The sequence below is a fragment of the Diplotaxodon limnothrissa genome, linkage group LG7 (genome assembly GCF_057381915.1).
Source record: "Diplotaxodon limnothrissa isolate DT_005_m linkage group LG7, D_limnothrissa_male_GT1.1, whole genome shotgun sequence".
Taxonomy (NCBI): domain Eukaryota; kingdom Metazoa; phylum Chordata; class Actinopteri; order Cichliformes; family Cichlidae; genus Diplotaxodon; species Diplotaxodon limnothrissa.
In genome coordinates, this window is record NC_140602.1 from 66,082,863 (window position 1) to 66,102,873 (window position 20,011).

The 20,011-nt window shown below is 40.1% G+C and overlaps 2 protein-coding genes across 2 annotated transcripts; one reads left to right on the forward strand and one right to left on the reverse strand.

The window, feature by feature from the left end:
• Positions 1-1,024: 1,024 nt before the first annotated feature.
• On the reverse strand, positions 1,025-8,529 carry tmem231 (transmembrane protein 231). Its single transcript, XM_085358735.1, has 7 exons — positions 8,391-8,529; positions 7,309-7,475; positions 6,014-6,142; positions 4,399-4,542; positions 3,631-3,712; positions 3,438-3,543; positions 1,025-1,187 (listed from the first exon to the last, which is right to left on the reverse strand). The coding sequence occupies exons 1-7, from the start codon at positions 8,527-8,529 to the stop codon at positions 1,025-1,027; spliced, it is 930 nt and encodes a 309-aa protein (XP_085214861.1).
• Positions 8,530-10,138: 1,609 nt separating this feature from the next.
• Positions 10,139-19,338, forward strand: gabarapl2 (GABA(A) receptor-associated protein like 2). The gene is made up of 4 exons (XM_085360147.1): positions 10,139-10,338; positions 11,503-11,558; positions 12,468-12,640; positions 16,290-19,338. The coding sequence occupies exons 1-4, from the start codon at positions 10,305-10,307 to the stop codon at positions 16,402-16,404; spliced, it is 378 nt and encodes a 125-aa protein (XP_085216273.1). The 5' UTR covers positions 10,139-10,304; the 3' UTR covers positions 16,405-19,338.
• The last annotated feature ends 673 nt before the right edge of the window (positions 19,339-20,011 follow it).

The following is a 20,011-nucleotide window of genomic DNA, read 5'->3' on the forward strand; positions in this document are numbered from 1 at the left end:
GTCTTAAGATAAATATTGTTGTGAGTTGGGGTTATGGCTTCGTGAAAAAGTCACAAAACATTAAAAAACAACAGGTTGCTTCAGAAAAAGTCTGAATACTTAAAAAAAAAAACAGGTTTTAGTTTTCATTTCTTAGGAAATCATCACACACATGTTATGGTTAAAGCAGACACACATAGTTAAAACTGTAAAAAAAATTTATTATCCATTATGCCACAACACAAAAGACTGATTCTGCCACATACACTCACACAATAGCACAAACTCTTCTCATATTTCCTAAACAGTTGCTAGAAAACAGCAGCAGAAAGAAAAAGATCCACTTTTCAGAGAAACAACTATTCAGCTTTATTAGAGGAGGTTGCTCCATTGCTCCTCAGGTGGTAAAGAAAAAAGAAATAAAATTTTAAAATCTTAAAGATTTGCTACATGGGATTTCATTCATACAGAAACTCCTGTTTCTCACAAAAAATATCTCCAAACTGCCAACTACAAATTCCTAACTACAGCAGACAGTTTGTTTTCAACACTGCCACGCCCATGGATGTTCGAGATAACGGGACATCTGTGAGTCGTATAACTTCAGTGCGCTTTATCGTATAGAGGCAGCTGTTGAGTTGTGCCAGCACAGGTCAATCAGCGCTACGTGCACTGTTGTCTCTGCACAAAAGAAGGAACCTCGAACGTGTCTAACCTTTCAGACACTACTTTTTGTTTTTTAAGTTCCTGCGTGCAACAAAAGACAGACTGATTCTGCTTTCTAACAAATATCAAAGCAGTTTTAAAGTTGAATGTGCAGCATGGGTGCTGGTTGTACTGATGTTGCGAGGATGCTGCCTGGTCCTAATGTGTGAATGTGTTTCAGATCACCAAAACAGGTTTTCTGGACGATGATGGGGCAGCACTTACTGCTAACTGTAAACCTGAGTTAACACACGAGAGGCAACAGCAGAAAGAAGTTCAAAGAAGAACAAGGAAAAAGAAGATTGTGGGCAGGCTGCATAAGGAGGTTGAAGCACTACCATCATGACATGTGAGGTTTTCCCACTGGGACTGGGACAGTTGTCAGAACCTGGTTCTGGAAAACAAATCTCTGGATGCGTTCAAAGACCCAGAGGAAGATGAGGAGGATGCTGACATATTGAATCCAGGCAAATTTGATGGTTTCCCAGAAGCCGGGGCGATAGGTGGAGGGAGAAGTCAAGGCAGAAACAATGACAAAAATTAGACACCACACCCCAAAATCAGGGGTGTCAAACATTAGAATCAGAATCAGCCCAACAAAGACTCCAGTCTGGGCCTCTGGACTGCTTTGGCAGATGTGAATGCAACGGCACACATTTTTAATTTTTAACTGTATTTTGGCACGGTTTACAGCTTCTGCTACTACTAATGACCTTTTTTAAGGTCATTCACACTACACCAAATGAATTAAATAAAATACACAAACAATTAAATGACAGAAGTTTTTTTTCAGGATAATTACATGTTAGAACAATGAACTACCAGAACTTTTTCTTTTAACTTTTACACATCTGTTTCTCTACTGTGCAGAAAAATGACGTAAATGTAATGTTGTATTTGCACTTCTTATTCTTATATTAAGACATCTCCAGGATTAAATGTGCAGTTAAACCTCTGTACAGTGACAGAAAGGGGAGTCTAACACCTCTGGCCCACTTAACGTTGGAGCGTGGGCTGAGCGTGGGTTGGAGAGGGGCCGATGGCACGATATGGCAGCCTCGCTTCTGTCAGTCTGCCCCAGGGCAGCTGTGGCTACAACTGTAGCTTGCCTCCACCAGTGTATGAATGTGAGAGTGAATGAATAGTGGTATTGTAAAGCGCTTTGGGTGCCTTGAAAAGCGCTATATAAAATCCAATCCATTATTATGTGGCCCACTGTATAATGTGACTGTATTATGTTACTATGCTGTTTCTTGTTTTATTGCTGCTGGCCTCTGTGAGCTACCAAACAGATTTTGTTGTATAACTACAATGACAAAAAAGTTCTTCAAGTCTTTAAGTCACTTAAGTCACTTTAATGATTTTAACATCCCTGCTCTAAATTTTCTGTACTCATGTTTTACAAGTTTCTTAATTTTACCTGACTTTTCTTTCACCCAAAACTTCATAGCAAAGTTTAGCATGTGAATAAGTAAAGCACTGAATGGGACAAAGAAAACGACATCCCAGTCTCCTGACATAAAATGTTAATATCATGCAAACGGAGCTGAATTACCAGCTAAATTAAAGCACTTAGTTAATTAAGCTACTGCATGTTATTCTAACTCACCACATTCATTTTACTTACTTTTTCTGATGCAGTGATTTTGCAGAATTATTTTACAGTGCTTTGAACAACAAAGCTATGTGACGCCTGATTGAGTAAAGATGAAATAATATTTGATTTTTCAGAGAATAAACATTCAGAGGTTTGCTGCTACAGCCTCCCTTTACCTTCCTAGTTTTATGCATGCACAGTACTGCTGTGGAAAACATGTCCAATAAAAGCCTACTTACATGAGATAAAATTTATCATAAACCTCTTTTTTATTATGAAATGTTTCTGGGCTTCTGGAGACATGGAGCTAACATATACTGACAGAAAGTTTACTTAAATTATTTATAATCATTTTTTACATTACGAGGTTTCACAAATGTCCAAATGAAGGATCACCCCAAATGAGTTCAAGGTTTTTATAGAGGTAGTGTTTGAGATCTCTCTTTATCGCTTCATGAATCAGAAAATACACAATGAAATCCATATTCTATAGCCAAAAAGGCCATACAAAGCATCACGATACAGGCAGGAATAAAACAGGAAACTCTGGTGTATGCAAATGACGTAGAAGAGTATGTCAGAGTGTAAGAAAATGACTGTTAAAGTTTTGTATTGGGAAATGACAGTAATTTACATACATGTGCATTACCAGAGGTGTAAAACAAGCACCTCAGTGTTTTTTAATAATAATAATAATAATGGATACTTTATTGATCCCCATGGGGGAATTACTTGTTTTTCTCTGCATTTGACCCATTCACTCAGTGAAGCAGTGGGCAGCCCACTAAGCAGGCGCCCGGGGAGCAGTGTGTAGGGACGGTACCTTGCTCAGGGGTACCTCAGGGTAGCCGTTAAGTGGATTCGAACCGCCGACCTTCCGATCATGGGGCGACCACTTTACCTACTGAGCTATCCCAGTTGTTCTGGACATTTCCTTTGTATTACCATCTCAAAAGCATGTCAGAGGACTGACAAGACTATATAAAATACCTCGGAAGCTCAAAATTGAACAGTCCATGAAAAAAACATGCTTTGTCTGCAGCGTCCCACCTTAAATAAACCTTATCCATAGAAAGTATTCAAAGATATATTTTTTTGAAGGTTACTCTATGTGAAAACAAACATGTCCATTTTAATGTATTTATCAAAAGGATATCTGATGACCTCCACAGGGTAGCGGATTTCAGCTTTAAACTCAAAGGGAGCAGCAGCAGCTCGTCCTATAGTCCACACGGGGATTGGGCAGGACAGCACTGTGGTCACTGTGGCAGGAAAAAAAAAATACACACTTGCAAAATTTGACTAAATTTACATTAAACCGAACAAGAGCAGCGCCTTTGTCAACTCACAGTTTCTGTTCTGGTAGCTCCTGATTATATTCTCGAGGTCATACGCGCTCGCAAAAGGGCTGGAGCCATCGATCACCGACACCTTAGCATCAACGCGGAGGAAGAGAAAACAGCACATTAACGTATAATCATCCCCCATAGCATGTATTAACACTGACACAGCAAAGATGCATGGTGTACTGCAAATATATTTTTATACGGGGTTATTGCGATGGCTAAAATCACTAGCTGAATTACTCTGATATTGAAGTAAACTTTAGATTAATACTTCAGGAGTATTTTATGCAGATTTGTTTTGTTTTATGTGGAGTTACATTTGCTGTGGATGTCTAAGTCACACATATTCTAAAAAATGACACCATATGGATACAAATTTGGGCAGGTGCCTCTCTGACACCATCATGCATACACCCAGTTTAAAAGCGCGTTTAGTGGGCTGTTACAGTGGTAGTGAGTGCTTAACAAATACACGCCTTTACAGAAGACAGAAAAGATAAGAAGCTACTGTTCTGCTGTGAATGACCCTTCTTGTAAAGCAAGACACTTGGGATGTGGTTGGTGTGTTTAATTTAACATTAGCAAACATTGTTAGCAAACCAAACACATGCATACTACAATGACGCTAACCACTGAAGCACGAAGCTTTTGGATATCAGATCTTAAAAGTGCCTTTCTGCTCCGCTCCAGGCTCAGAATGTGGTAGCAAAGCACTCATCTACTCTAAAGGGTGTAGCGAGAGAAAAAGGTGGTGATCCCGTGTCCTCTTACATTATAAATATTGTAGAGCCCCCTGTGAGGCAAAGGCGTTCTCTGCTGCAGCCTCAGGTCTCCGCTGATGAACAGCTTAGCTCCGGGGACAGAAGAGGAGTGCTGCATGTATGCCAGACTCTGCATCACCACGGTGGACATCCGCTGGGAAAACAACAACAACAAATATTACGCTCTGCTTTAGCTGAACCACCAGCCGTAGACGGTCCTGAAGGCCCTACTTTGGTGCTGTCACACTGAAGGCCACATTTTATTATTTACAGCACTTTGAAATACCTGTTATTAAACAGGTAATATTTATTACCTGTCTGAAAAAATGTGTTTACACATGTAATAATTGGGGCCCAAACACTAAAAGTGTGAAGGTTATTGTATCTGCTTTGTTGTTTATCAATATTCAGGCAAATGAATCGCCTATTTGAGGCTCAAAAACTCGTGAAATTGTGCATACGCCTCAGTTCTGCTGAAAATTTACATAAAATCTACATATTTTACCGATTTAGCGTTTCAAAATGGCTCTAGAGCGCCACCGATGCTGATTATTAAGAAGTACTACAGACACATAGCTGAGCTACATGAGTCAAATTTGGTAAACATGTATAACATGAGACAAACAAAAAGTCTCGGGGCCCATTGACCTAAACCTAACAGGAAGTCAGCCATTTTTAATTTAAAGTGGAATTTTGCGGCAATTTCGTCCATTTTCAGGCCTCGTACGTTAGCTAACTCCTCCTAGGGTTTTTATCAGATCTACATGAGCTTTGGTGAGTACAATCTAAAGGCTTCGGTGATGTTAAATTGCAAAGCTTTTGAATTTTCACGAAAAGGCGTGGTCCTGGCGGCACGCTAATTTTCACTCATTCGCCACAGGACACGACATTGTCAAATCTCAGCTAAACATCGTCCAGTATGTCCCAAACTTCACAGCTTCGATGCGAGTCTAGAGACATCTGTGTGCCAATATTAGGTCACACTTATGGCGCCACCTAGTGGAGACAGGAAATACACAGTAGGTTATTTCCCGTCTTCACTTGTGGTTCAACGTCTGATATGCTTCAGAGATCTTTAGATGGTATTCTCCATCGCCACCTAGTGGCGCACCTGGATATACGCCAGGGTGCGGGGGCCCTCTCGTCGCTGCTTGCAGCTTTAATTCTATTTTTAGCAGGCAGAGTGAGAGAAATACTGACATTTAAAACTGCTTAAAAGGCTTTTAAAAAATCCCCAAAGCTACTAAAACTGATAAAAATCACGTGGTGATCTGTGCCTCTTAGCTCCAGCCCCACCATTACCTCACAAGTTTTATCACGTTTCATAACATTAGTTTCGTAAGTGAAAGAAATAAACTTTTTATGGCTCCTTCTCAGGTTTAAAGTTAGTAGAAAGCCTTGTCTGATGAAAAGGTGTTTCCTACGGAGGAAAGGTCAAACCTAAACTATCTAAAGTCAGTAACGTGGACCTCTTGGCCATCTTATTGCTGTTGGTGCCTTTTTGGAGCATCTTTAGTGGTGAACCATGTTATTTATGGCCCAATGTGCAACCTTTAATTTGCACTAACTAGCTTAACAGATTCATGGAGTGTCTGTGCGAGTGGGTAATGCTGTGGGATACATACAAAGAGCTGGTAGCTGAAGGTGAGCAGCAGCTGAATGCTGTACACCTGCTCATTGGGTTTCAGAGGAAGCTGCAGCTGAAAGACCAGGAGGTCCAGTTTCCCATCCTGGTTCTGGTCCTCTTCTCTCACCTGCAAAGTGCAGTCACAGAAGAACAAAGCAGACTCTACTGTTATTAAAAGTAAAAAAAATCATATCTGTCCACTGTTCAGTACAAACATGATGTTTATTATGCAGGAACGGACACTTTTTTAAACCAGGGCTCGCTACTTAATACGTTTTCCAGCTTTTCAATGACAGTAAACTCAAACTGCTCACTGAGCAACTGGACTACGAGGAAAAATAACATAATTGACATTTCTAATGTATTACACACAGTGAAATCATTAATTATTGTATGAAATAAGAAAATTAAAGTAATTGCCATGTGAGGCCTTTCGGTACTTTTGTGATGGTACAATGCAGACTTACCTAATGTTTTTGTACATTTATTACAAGTTCGTATTGGAGCTGAAAAATATTAAACCAATACATAAATGCCAAAATCTGCAGCTATTCTATACTGACTGATTTTGTGAGGCAGTTTTGTATCAACGTGGGGACACCAAATATTGATATTGTATTAAATAAATTTAATAATCACTAAAAACAAGAACAAGAAGCTGCATCTCATGCACCACCATCCTGAGATAAACGAGCAAAATTTACATTTAACTGGCCCACCTGAAAAACATTGCTTCACTGGACACACTCGCCTTAACAAAGCTGCCTCCTAATTCAAAGCAAGCTAACGGCTCAGCCACATAAACGAAATTCAACAGCAACCTTGTGACATTGACAAAAACTCCCCACAGCACTAAATGGGAGTCTATGGAGACTCCCTTACTCTTTGAGAAGGCCCCAAAAGGGAATCAGGGGAACTGCATGTTCATTTCTCAGCCCCATAAGTTGCTGCTTGGGTCCTACTGATGAAAAACACTGATGCACTCACTAACAGCTACTTTGGTCACAAGCACCATTCACAAATACACAGAATGAGCATGAAAATGAAGCTTACACCACGGCCAAGTTTCTTACTTCTAAATTCTGATTTCAGCATAAACTCTAATCACCTGTCTAATCTCATCTAATCCAATCCAGTCATCTGCTCAAAAAACTCAACTGTGAACACAGTGCTTTAGTTCATTACTTAAATATCATGTCTTCTATTAAAACAGGATCGATTCTGCTGTAGTTTGTTACCAGAGAACATAAGCACCGTGCTGATTTGAGTGGCGTGTTGTGAACACATTCTTACAGTGACAGCAGGAATCCGGAGGTTGGCTCCTAGCATGTTGTTAAGTTGGGGGAAGGTGCTCCAGGCGACATATTCTCCCCTAGTACTGGTTGCTGCAACAAGCAGAGTCTGATACTGGAATCTCACAACTGGCTGTTCCTCATAAGTGCTCCTTTTTATCCAAAAACCTAAAATTAAAAACAAGTTTGAGAACAAGGAGCATGTATTTGTACCACTCAAACTGTTCAGTTTTCTACAACTACTTACTTGGTGTAATTACAGACATATGCAAAATAAATCAGACTAGCACCCATTTGAAATAAATAAATAAATGAATTGCTGGACCACTCCTTGGAGGTCAAGAGACTGGAGTTGAGATTTTTGTGTGGGGAAATCCCAGTAAATTCCGGTAAATCAGCAGTTTCTGAAAGACCCAAAACAGCTGGTCTGGCTCCAACAACCATGCTGTATTCAAAGTCAGTGAAAATAATACTAAAATACATTTCTTAAATTATCCTCATTTAGAAAACAGAAGCAGCTTGATGATGTCACTGAAGGCTTCTGTTTTCAACTCTGTTGTCATTTTACACATGGACACCACCAACCACTTGCTTATCAGTTGTAATAATAAACGTGAAAATAATTACTGCCAATCAAACAACCACGTACAATGCTTTCTATGTGTTTTCTGTTTAAAGCAGACATGAATTAAGCGTTTTAACATGTTTCACAGTCATACGAGAGCAATAAGAGAAACAGGGAGCCTGTGATTCCTGACAGAGATAAATGAAGTCTGATAGTGCAAAATGAATCTTAATAGGTGTATAAAAGCTTCAATCGGGAGTTTTATAAATGTAATTTAAAACTTCATGGCTTGTCCCATGCTTTGATACCTAGCAGACTTGGGAGAATAGAGGAAGTGCCACTGGATTTTGCCTTACCAGCAAAATCTATCTATGAAAATTCCATGGCGTGGCGCAACCCGGGTGTTTTTCCATGAGTGACGTGCAAACAAATATTTTGCTTCTATTAGCGTGGCATGTGTTGCTGTTAAAGGGTGTAGTTTTTAGAGCGCATGTAGAGTTTCTGGACCGTAAATGTACCTTGGCTCCTGTAAGCAACCAGCAGAGGCGGGATGTAGGTGAGGCACAGAACCACAACCAGGAACAGCGTGGCTTTCGTGCACACGCTCGTTTTGTACCGAATCAAAGCCGGGTGAGAGTACACCTCATAGAAAGCCATAAGTGTGCTGGAGGTATAAACAGCTCAGTCTTCCAGATAGCAAAGATGCTAAACCGACGGAAAGCCCTCGGAGGATCAGCGTGGGCAAACCGACAATAAAATGCTAAGCAACCACAAATTATCCCTTAGTCATCTAACCGCTTCCGTAATGAAGTGAGTCTAGTAGGGCACTGGTCAAAAACACAGCGAATTAACATGCTATTTATGTTAGCACCAAGTACCGCGCCATGTTCCTTCCTAGCTTAGCGTCTGGCGGTTACCATGGCTGCCAGTGTTCGCGTTTGTGCTGCATTCACGCGATACCAGCACGGTGAGGAGCACACACACACACACACACACACACACACAAAACGTGTACAGAAGCAGAAACTCATTACAGGCAGGGATTCTATATTTTTGTGGTTATTGTGCATTTATTTCTTGTAATTTTGACTTTTGAATAATTTCATCACCGTTTTCATCAGTTTGCTTCGCTTTGCGGCCCTTTTTGTGTCTGTTTCAAGTTGTTTGCGGGTTTTTTTTTTTCAATCTTTTTGAGGATAGGGGGGTCTCTGATTATTTTTTAGTTTCTCTTTGAGGAGGTTTTGTGTCTCTTACTTTGTGTCTTTTTGCATCTCGTCAATTTGCACCCGTTTCAGGCCACTTCCTGTATTTGCCTATGTTTTCAGTTGGGTATGTCTGCAAACACGTGTCTGTTGGGTTTTTTCTATCACTTTCTGTTCATTTTGCATTTTCCCTTTACATGCCAATCTAAATATTCTTTATTTTTCACTATGCAGTCACATAATGAAATTCTGTGTGGTAGTTTTCATCTTAAAATAAGATATTAATTGCTACATAATATATAATTGTACACAATAGAAAATAAATCATCATTAAAGATAATTTTGTGTTTGTTATTATTATTATTATTATTATTATTATTATTATTATTATTATTATGGATGGTTGGATGGGTTCATTATGCATTAACACCGATGTCAAATTCATTTTACATTGTGGCCCACATGCAGACCACTTTGATCTTAAGTGGGCCAGATGAGTGAAACTCTGCTTATTGTCATTGACCAGAGGTTTAACTGCACATTTACAGTCCAAATCGGTTTTTCTACATGATAACGTTTTTGTACTGTAGTTAGTGAAAAAGTAACACCAGCCTTAATGATTCTGGGCTTATATTGTAAAAAAAAAAATACATGTGTAAAATTAGAGAAGCAATTCTGCTATCTCATTGCCCAGACTGTTCTGTAATTATATAACAGAAAGTTTTAGTTGTTAATTTTTTTTTTTTAATTTTTTGTCTGTGGACTTTTTGCAAATCAATAAATTGCTCTAGTAGAGCATCATTTAATTGCTTATTTGTTACTTAATTACTTTGTTATGAATGGCTATGAGGTGGGAAAAGCTGTAAAAGGTATGAAAATACAGTTAAAAGTCCAATATTTGTCATCTTTCACATTTTCCAAAACCCCCCAATGTGCCTGATTACACTCTTTGCCCGGCCGAAGATGGCCCCCGGACCTTATGGTTGACACCCTTGCATTCGTAGCTGGACTGAGAGCACTTGAAGGCAGCACCAAAACCATCAGCACCTCCCCTGTGTCAGACAGTGACGTCACCTCCCTGATAGACGGACAGCTGAAAGCTCCTGGCTCAGCGGGGTTGTTGACGTTTTGTTTTGACCGCTTTTGTCTGGATTTTTGGACATTATCCGCAGATTCAGAAGCCCGCCTTTCGACCCTGCCGTCACGCGTCAGTGCGGGGATCCAGCAAAGATGAAATGGATGTTTAAAGAGGACCATTCCCTCGGTAAAGGGGTTTGGATTGTTATGAAACGAGAGATCTTGTCATGTCACGCACCCTCCGTTCTGTCTTTTTCTCCGCATCCATTGTTGCCATCTCATCCCATATAGGTGTAGAAATGTATTGCTTGCCTCAGCATATAAATCCATGATGGCTGATGCTGCATGGCTAGCAACTAATGCTAAGATTATTCTTGCAAGTGTTATGACCGCTGTCAAAATCCGGCTCACCTTTCATATCCCTGATGCATCCAATCAATCCTACCCCGAAATGTGTTTTTCCACTGCATGCATGTTCTTAACCAAAATGCATTTAAAAATCCCACAATTTAATGTTGCTTTGCCTATATGTAATCACTACTTAAAACCCTGTGGTAATAACATGATTAAGGGCTGTCAGGGACTGTTGTGGCAAATTCGGCTGTATGCAGTAGGGCTACAACTTTTTGTGTTGGTTCATGCTGCTGGGTAACCCCCTCCAGGGTCTATTTAACTAGGCCTTATAACTTAAATGGGTACTGAAGAGGGCTTCCTCAGTGATTCAGAGCTGGTAACACCTAACACAAACAGTGTAAGTGTTATTATGTTTATTAATAATGTGCCAGAATTTGGAACTGAGTTTGGTGTAAAGTTCTCTCCAAATTTAGATTGCTGGAACGGCTTTGCTCCTCAGCCTTTGTCTCCATACTCTCTTCAGATAATCTCGAAGTTCCTTTTTAAAGAAACACACAGCAAAAGTAGGCCTCTTAACTGGGCTAATGAAAGTGTGCACCTAAATGAAGCACACATCTTCTCACCCATCACCTCATCCTCTCTGACCTCTGTTCATTGTTTTCCCTGCTGCATGCAGTCTTTCCTCCAATAGATGCTCTTTCCTCCTCCTGATATAATAATCACTTAATAAAAGCTGCTGATGTGACTTACTACTGATCTGTGACAGTAATGCCTTTAAGTGTCCACTTTAACACACATGATCACACTGTGAGTTGATGTTAGAAGGCATCCGCCGCTCTGTCTGCGTAAACTGCAGTCAACCTTAATGCTGTGCTTGAATGTGCATTTGAGCCGATATATCTGACTAGCCTTGGCTTGAAAGGCCAGAGGAATCCCAAGAGGCCTCGCTCAGCCCTTTAATCTCTGACTTCCTGTTTGTTTCCTGTCTCTCCTTCAGAGCACCGATGTGTGGAGTCAGCCAAAATACGCAACAAATATCCTGACAGAGTACCGGTGAGTTGTGGGGGAGGGCAGTCACCCAAAACCTGCTAAATTCACATCAGGATTGGGTAAATGTGCAGTCCTCTGGCATTGTTTAAATAAGCAGAGCTGTAGGCCCGTAGCAAGAAGGATGGTCCTTCTCATCTTTAGCCTGGAGGATGCAACATTCACGGTTTCCATAAAGAATTTGAGATTCTGATTGACCAGACCACCATCCATTTTCTTCTGCCTATCCGGGCAGAAAATGACCACAGGACAACTTTCCATTTCTCCTCAGTCTGTCTTAATTAAGTTAGGCCCCAGCAGAGTGCCTAGGTCTGTTCAGTTTGTCTATTTTTTCCATTGACCATGGTTTACTAATGTATTCCTAAGCCCATGCAGTGATTACTATAGAGAGCAATGTCTGTCTCTAATGCAGTAGAACATGAGGACCCCAGAGATCAAAATTTAAAATTAGTTTTCAGCCTTGTCCCTTGTGCAGTGGGATTTTCCCTCCTTTGTCTGAATCCTTTAATGATGTTGTGCGTCACAGACGCAGCGACAACCTGGGCACACTCTACCTCTCGCACTATGGCAGCTGGGATGGGCCACAGTTATGGCTCTGTGACGTTTGGTGTTGCATTCAGCCAGTGAAAATTGCAAATGCAATAAAAACATGCGTGGATAGAAGGAGGACTATCAGCCATGGATTGTGACGCACCTTAAAACCTTACAAGTACCTTGCTGCTGAGGGCTTACTGGTGACATATGTTCTTACAACTTCACTCACAGACATTATTGTAAGGCTAAGCTTAATGGTCAGCCAGAAGCTTTCAGATAGGGAGTGCAGGTGTTTGCTACAGTATTGGGAGATTTGTGGCCCACACACAGCATGACCACAGTGTGTAAGAATGCATTTGTCTGTTAATGTGTGCACTCCAGGTGATAGTGGAGAAGGTTTCTGGCTCTCAGATAGTGGACATAGATAAGAGGAAGTACCTGGTGCCCTCTGACATCACTGTGGCCCAGTTCATGTGGATCATCAGGAAACGCATCCAGCTGCCTTCAGAGAAAGCCATCTTCCTCTTCGTTGACAAAACGGTCCCCCAGTCCAGGTGAGAGTGCGCTGCGTTCTGCAGCAAGTCAGTAGATTTAAAGGTCAAACTCATGAGTGTGCACCACAGAGACCAAAAAACCTTGTGCCAACTCATTCTTCTCGATAATTTTATTGAATGTAAATGTGTTAGATGATTTGAACTTTTTTTGAGTTTAACAATACCTTTGAAATAAATATTTATGCTGTATATTGTTAATATTTACTTTGAATTGCATGAATTGTACTCTGTAGTTGTAGCTTAAGAAAGAAATGTGAGTTACGTTGATTTTTTTAGCATCTGTTCTCCTCACTCAGATGTCTCCTGGGAACCAAGAATTAACTGATTCGAGTTTAGTGGTTTTTGGCCATATCGCCAGAATTCATTACATAGTTACAGCAAAATTTCTGCAATAAATACATAAAAATAAATATGTTTAAAATCTGTTAGCCACATTTTACCCTGGATCAACAGCCTGACGTTATCAAAGCTGTAATGTGCGCACTGTGTGTTACCTAAAATGTGTTTAACCATTCATCTTGTGTAACTGATGAGCAGGATCGTATGTAGAAGTATTTCTTATCCAGCTCCATTTGAGTCTGAAGCTACACTTTCACCTCAATCAAAACTTTCACCAGTTTTAAGATGGAATAAGCTTCATGGTTGTTGTAAGGTTAAGTAAACAAAGAAACTGGAAGCACAGCTGAACTTGGTGTATACAGACAAACATGAACAAGAATAAAAGAGTAATATATTATCATAATTTAAAACACCAAGTACATAGGGGCTAATCCTAATGTTAGCAGCTTTATCAATGGTATGGGTAAACAGTGGAATAGATGGAAATAATAGAGGTAGGTGAATATTATAGAAGGGGTGGGGGCGTCAAGGGTGGATCGATCCAAATATCGGTAGTATCGATACCAGCGCTGGTATTGGTATTGGAGCAATATTAGTGCGATAGCGTCGATACTTTGTTTCTCTCCTCTAAGTTCTGTGCGTTGCTCCCATTCACCAGAAAGAAGTCATGTCTGTGTAAACACTGCTCCTCTTTGGACACTTTGCTGTCCTGTGTTTAGTTGCCCTTGGGTCACGTGTCCTACCGGCACTAAACAGCTGTAAATACTAAAAACAGTGATACTGTATGTATTCGAAGAAAATTCTCTTCTGTGGCTACACCATCAACCATAAAAGACCATGAAAAAGCACAAGAAATGAAGAGAGGAGGTAATGTGTATGTAAATTCCTCAAATTGACCCAGACAGACAGAGCTCGCTGTCACAGTCCTTTCAGAGAGGCAAAGAATATCCAGGTAGCTCACGTAGTGGTGAAGCTAATGTTAAATAATTCAGTTCATCAGCGCAACTTAACGTGGACGTGTTATTGTCCACCGTAATTGTTAGTGGTCATTGAATTATGTTCATGATGATTCATCTTATAAATCATGACACATCACTCTCCACCATATATTATTTTTACTATAGTGCTTTGCACTTAAGGTAGATATTGCACAGGGATCAGCAGTTTTCTAGGTGTGAGTGTTGAGTAGCCTGATGGTCGATGGGAAGAAGCTGTTTTATGCTCTTTATGCTCCTGTACTTTCTTTCATAAGGCAGCATGAAAGTCTCTGATCTATTCGTCGTTTATTCAATTAAATCCGGTTTTACTTATATAGCACCAATTTCTAACAAAAGTCACTTCATTGTGCTTCATATTGTGAGGCTAAAACCCTGCATTATTAGAAAGAAACCCCAGCAATCACAAGGGACCCTATCAGGAAGCAGTTGACAAAAGTGGGGAGGGCAAACTCCCTGTTAACAGGAAGAAGTGTCCATCAGAAACAAGTAGGTGCAGCCATCTGCTCTGACTGGTGGAGGCAGGACGGGATGGGATCAGAGAGAGGCGGCTTATCAAAGGAATCTGCTTCTGAGTGCTTTGTAGCACGCTGATACTGCTCTCCTTATTAAAGTCTAGCCACAGCACGTATGCCACCTCTTCACTAACAAAGCAATAATGCTGGAGCCAAATCTAGAACCAGTTCCACAAAAAAGACTGGCTCTGGGACAACGTTTTTTGGCATCGTCTCTACTGATGTGGTTGCTCCAAGTAGTTGTTTAGCAAGAGGATGTCAAAGATGTTTCAGAAGCACAGCTCCTACAGTCCACAGCTTTGATAAATGGAACCAGAAGGAAGAACCACTAGCGGCTCTTTTTTATTTTTAAAACTTAAATTCATTTTTTATGAGGAATTTATTCCACACGTAAATCAGCTGTTGTGAGGAATGTTCATGTTCATGTTGCAAAAACATGCATCTGGCTGTAATCGCTGAGCTCTCAACCTCACGCTCCCATTGAAGGTATTAAACAGACGGCCTGTAGTTTTTATCAGATTTGACAGTGAGTCTAATGAAATTTAGACACACCGACACAGTAGGGCTTAACATTGCTCAGGTCTTTGTCATATTTGACATGACATAACCACTGGTTGCTAAGGAAATGTGCAATGCTAGACTGGTTGGCAGATTTCCCAGGTAATTCTCAGTAATTACTAGTTGTTGTTGTTGTAAAATCGACGCAGTTCCCACCTTTAAAGTAAACGCTGCAGCTAACTTTTACTTTTAAAGGCACACGGTCTGCAGTTCTGCTTCTGCAGTTTAACTTTGAACAGTGTGAAAAGTGCAGGTTTTCTGCAGGCAAACCCATCATTGGTTCCCCACAGAAAACCACGATCTGGGCCTTGAGGGTTAAACTAGGCTAGCCCATAGCAGGTTTGCCCTTTTGGGTTGGCAGTGGGTCTATCCACAGATCTCCCGCATGAACCCTGAGGAGGAACATTTGCTAGAATGATTGTCAAATGCCCAAAACCACAGACAAGTTATCATCACATATCAACTTGTGTCTACAAAATCTCAGTACATGCAGTTAAATCCTGGTACTTAGATTACAGTTTCAAATTACTTTTATATCTGTTCCTCCATTTAAAGGGTGGAGCTGCCCAAATAACTGCTGGGTGGAATTACCAAGGTCACTATAGAGTGGTGAGAGTTGCTTCAAGAAGGATTTTGATATATCTGTGCACTGTATATAAAGAATGCACATAGCTAGTATTGGGCCACACCTCAGGCTCAGCTTCTGAATCCGGTTTTCAGTCTCATTGAATTTCAGTCCTGTGGCATCAGCACATTAACTGTGCACCAGGAGCTTAATGATACGGGTTTCCAAGGCCGAGGAGCTTCTGTCGGTGTAATGTGTTTGTTGCCCAGGCCTTTTTTTATACGGTGTTGGCCTAAAAGTGAATCTATTCCACAATATGCATTTGTTTTAATTGCCAGCAGGGGGCGACTCCTGAGGTTCTTTGCTCTGCGACTTCACGTTCCTGATTACTTAATGGGCTAACTCAAAGTAGTTTGAAGTGATACTGAGTAAAACCTAAATTTAATTTAATAATTATGGTCATGATATGAGTCAGAAACCAGGATATCCGATAGCCGTCTTCCAGCATGTTATTCAGAAGCTCACACTCATGACCTCTCAAAACAAAAAGATGAAGGTGGCATAAACACTCGGCGCAGTAATGCAATGGTGTCGAATCTGTCTTTAGGTAAAGCCTGTAGACATGACTGACTCTGTTTTGTGCATCATCTAACTATTCGGTTTTTACTGTGTTTCAGTCTGACGATGGGCCAGCTGTACGACAAGGAGAAGGACGAGGACGGCTTTCTGTACGTGGCCTACAGCGGAGAAAACACCTTTGGTTACAAGGCCTTTTATACAGCACAGGGTTAATGCATAACTGATTACTAGTTTCTCTCTCACACGCTTGCACACACACACACACACACAAAACCCCAAACACACCGACACATTAGGGCTTAACATATACTGGTGCATAGTGCTTCAGAAATTGGCCTTTACATGTGTTACACAGGTAACGCACCTACACATTTGGCACTTGCATTTCTGATCAGCTTTTGATACTTAAAACTGCTCATTTATGATGCGAGTTTGCTACAATAAACAAACTTTTTTCCCCAGATGCTTGGATGATGTAAAAAACAAACAAACAAACAAACGCTGAACTTTATCATGATCTCCATTTCAAGGCCAGTTACTGAGAGAATTATCTTTAACACTGCCGCGAATCTGAATAACAGTCATGTACATTAAAGCCACTTCAGATACCATTCATCATCCTGGCACTGTTAATAAACACACACACACACACGCATGCACAAACCAATCATTATGTGACACAGTCATGCTCCATTTTATTTGTTGTCACAGATATTTATGTTCAGTGGAAGTGAGAAAGAGACGCAGTAATCCTGTGACTAGAATACTTACCCGCATTCTTTGTATTGCTCATCATATCATGTATGAAATGTTCACCACAAGACAAAAGATACTCGTTAGAAGGCCCAGGATAGGCTTGAAGGTTGATCATAAGCACGTGAATGTTAGCCGGCGCCACTCCTCGGGATGTTACCGAGACTGCCCCAGCCCGACGGTAGTCTCTCGGCACAGGATGTTGTGCTGGATAAACACGAATTCATTGAACTGCTTCAAAAAATCCAACACTTTACTTGAAGTTTTAAAATACCGTCAGAAAAAACAACAACATATAAACAAAATACAATTAATGACAAAACAACCTTATAATTAATAAAACCTTAATGAATATTTCCTCAATTTAGAGACACAAACAACCGAAGCCTCGTTATTTATTATTATTAATTCACTGAACTTTTAAAAATGTAACATTTCTGTTCAAACCCATTAAGTTCTGAAATGTTCAGTGGGAGTTATTCTATGAATATTACACTGACAGCACTAATAAAATATTCCAACAGTCTTCTGATTCCCCCTGATTCATAATAACCTGTGAATGAGTTTAGCTAAATATAAATGATGTAATGGTACAAGTCAAACATATTGACCGCACCCAGATAGCAAGGAGACACTGAACAGATGTTGATTTTCCATCTGAACCATCAGAATCGTCAGGATGGAAATGTCAACACAAAACCAATGTTGAAACAACATTGAAATACCGATGAAACCTGACACTGACATTGAAATAACATTGATTCACTGTTGTTCTGTCATCGTTGGTTGTTGATCTATTTATAGTTGACAAGGTGACAACAATCACGTTGAAAAACCATCGATTTATGGTTGAGCGGGAAATTAAAGCTGCTCAGGCTCAGCTGCGGTGTATATTTAGCACTGAGAGTTTCATGTTCCTGCCAACTTTGTTGTCACTGCACACTCAGATTTGCACATGTGCTGGTCTGTCACCGTGCAACATGGATGACCGGAGTGTCGCGTTACCGTCTTAGCCAGCGTGCGCAAGCGTGAGCGGCCGGGAGGTGACTGCAGTTCACAGCTGTGGGTGAACTTCTCTCTTTTTTCTTTTTCTAATCCAATATTTAAATTTTAGCATTCAGTGTTTTATTTTTACTACCTGTGTCTTGGGGTGCAGTCGAGTCCTTATGTGACATTTAATTAAAAAGTAAAGCTATTTGAATTGTATTAAACTCGTGTAAACGTTTATGTTTAAATCCTGTTTAACATTTAATTATGGGCTCATTAACCACAATAATAAAGAGCTCGCTATTTATTTGCGATTTTTATTTCTGGGAAACCTCATCCCTCATGAAATGTGATTGGGAATTGAATATTCACAGATCTGTAATTAAATTGTTTTGCGCGAGTCCTGCTGTGTCTTTTGTGTTATTAATGAGCTGTGATAACTGGGATTTACACTTCAGTGCATTGCACCATTTCACTTTAGGGAGCTCAAAAAATGGACAGTAAAGAGCCGAAAGGATGAAATCGTCATTAAAACGGAAACTTCTTGGCTACTCAGAAAACACACTTAAAACCAGGGCTGAAGGATGTATTCAGGTCTTTACTTAAAAAAAGTAATTAAGTAAGTAAAACTATATTTATAGGGGCAAGGATAAAAAAAAAAACAGCATTAAAAAATGAAAAATGTGACAAAACAATCACCATAAAGTGATTGAAAAACTTACAATTCAACAGAATCTTTTCTGAATGTGTCATGAGATTTAAATATGAATTTTAAAACAACGGGAGAACTATCGGGTTAATAAACACGGAGGTCCCACTCTATTTTTGGCTTTATAGGCTTGCAAACATGGCTGGAGCGAAACCTGCGTTTAGAAATGACGCGCCGTGCTTTGTCATTAACTTCAAGTAAAGTGTTGTTTGTCTGCAAAGCATTCACAGCCTTTTCATCTCTCAGCTCTCACGTTGCATTCAATATGACTTCAAGCTTGTAACTGAGATAATAAACTTGTATTTAAAAAGTTTAACAAATTCAAAGACCAATGGAGCCAAAGGATGACGTTTCATACACACAGACTTATGGCCGGAGGAGATGCCTCCTGCTGGCAGGTTTAAGACTCGCACTGGCTTCATTTTGCACACCTGAAAGTTACACCTGTCCGTCCACTGCAGAGCGTCTATGGATGACTCTGAGGCTGAACTTTTAGTTGCACCTGTAGTTTCTGGTGCTGGTTTCCACCCATCATTTGACCTCGTTGCAGTTTTCATGTCTGCGCTCCACAAAGCTGGTTCACTGTCTGATGTTGTGTAATATGCATTGGTAATTCTTATTTCATCAGTGTTGTATGAATATAAAACATATCTTAAAGACATAAATAAATTTTAGATATCTGATAAAGGGAAGGTAGCTGGAAGACCTGACCAATAAAAACTAATGTAAAATTTACGGTGTGGTCTTTGACTTGGTGGTTGCACTGTAGAGTTTCACAGCTGTGTCCCTATTTTTAATGCTTCATACACATAAACACTACATGATGATGTAAGGGGGTCCGAGGAAGAGGCGCACAATTAAAGGCAGAATCGTCCACTTTAATAAAAACCTAGAGATTTAATGATGAGCACTGATCGTGTTGACAGGCTTGTAAAAAGATGTAACACAAAAATGCTCCATGCAGCAAAAGCTGACATTTCCTAGTTTTTTTTATACTTTATGTCTTATAATGCATCAACGTAGATTAACTTCATTAGCCCTCACCTTTCAGACTTAATCTACTGGAAAAGCATGAAGTTTTCAATCCGACGCCTTTACAGCAGAGTTCAAGCTCACTTCTTTTTAAAGGGGACAGTTTTAAATACTGTTGCTCTTAAAATGCATCACCTCATTTATTTCCCTCAAGCCCCTGGTCTTTCTAATAAATCCATAGTCTTTGCTGATAACATGAGTTATTCTCTTGAAATCATTTGGAGCATCTCTGGAAGTCGAAGCTCCAACTGGGAAACATCACAGTGGAATAGATTCACACATAGATACACAGAAGTGATCATTAATCTACTGAGTCAGAGTTTATAAATAAATTATCCT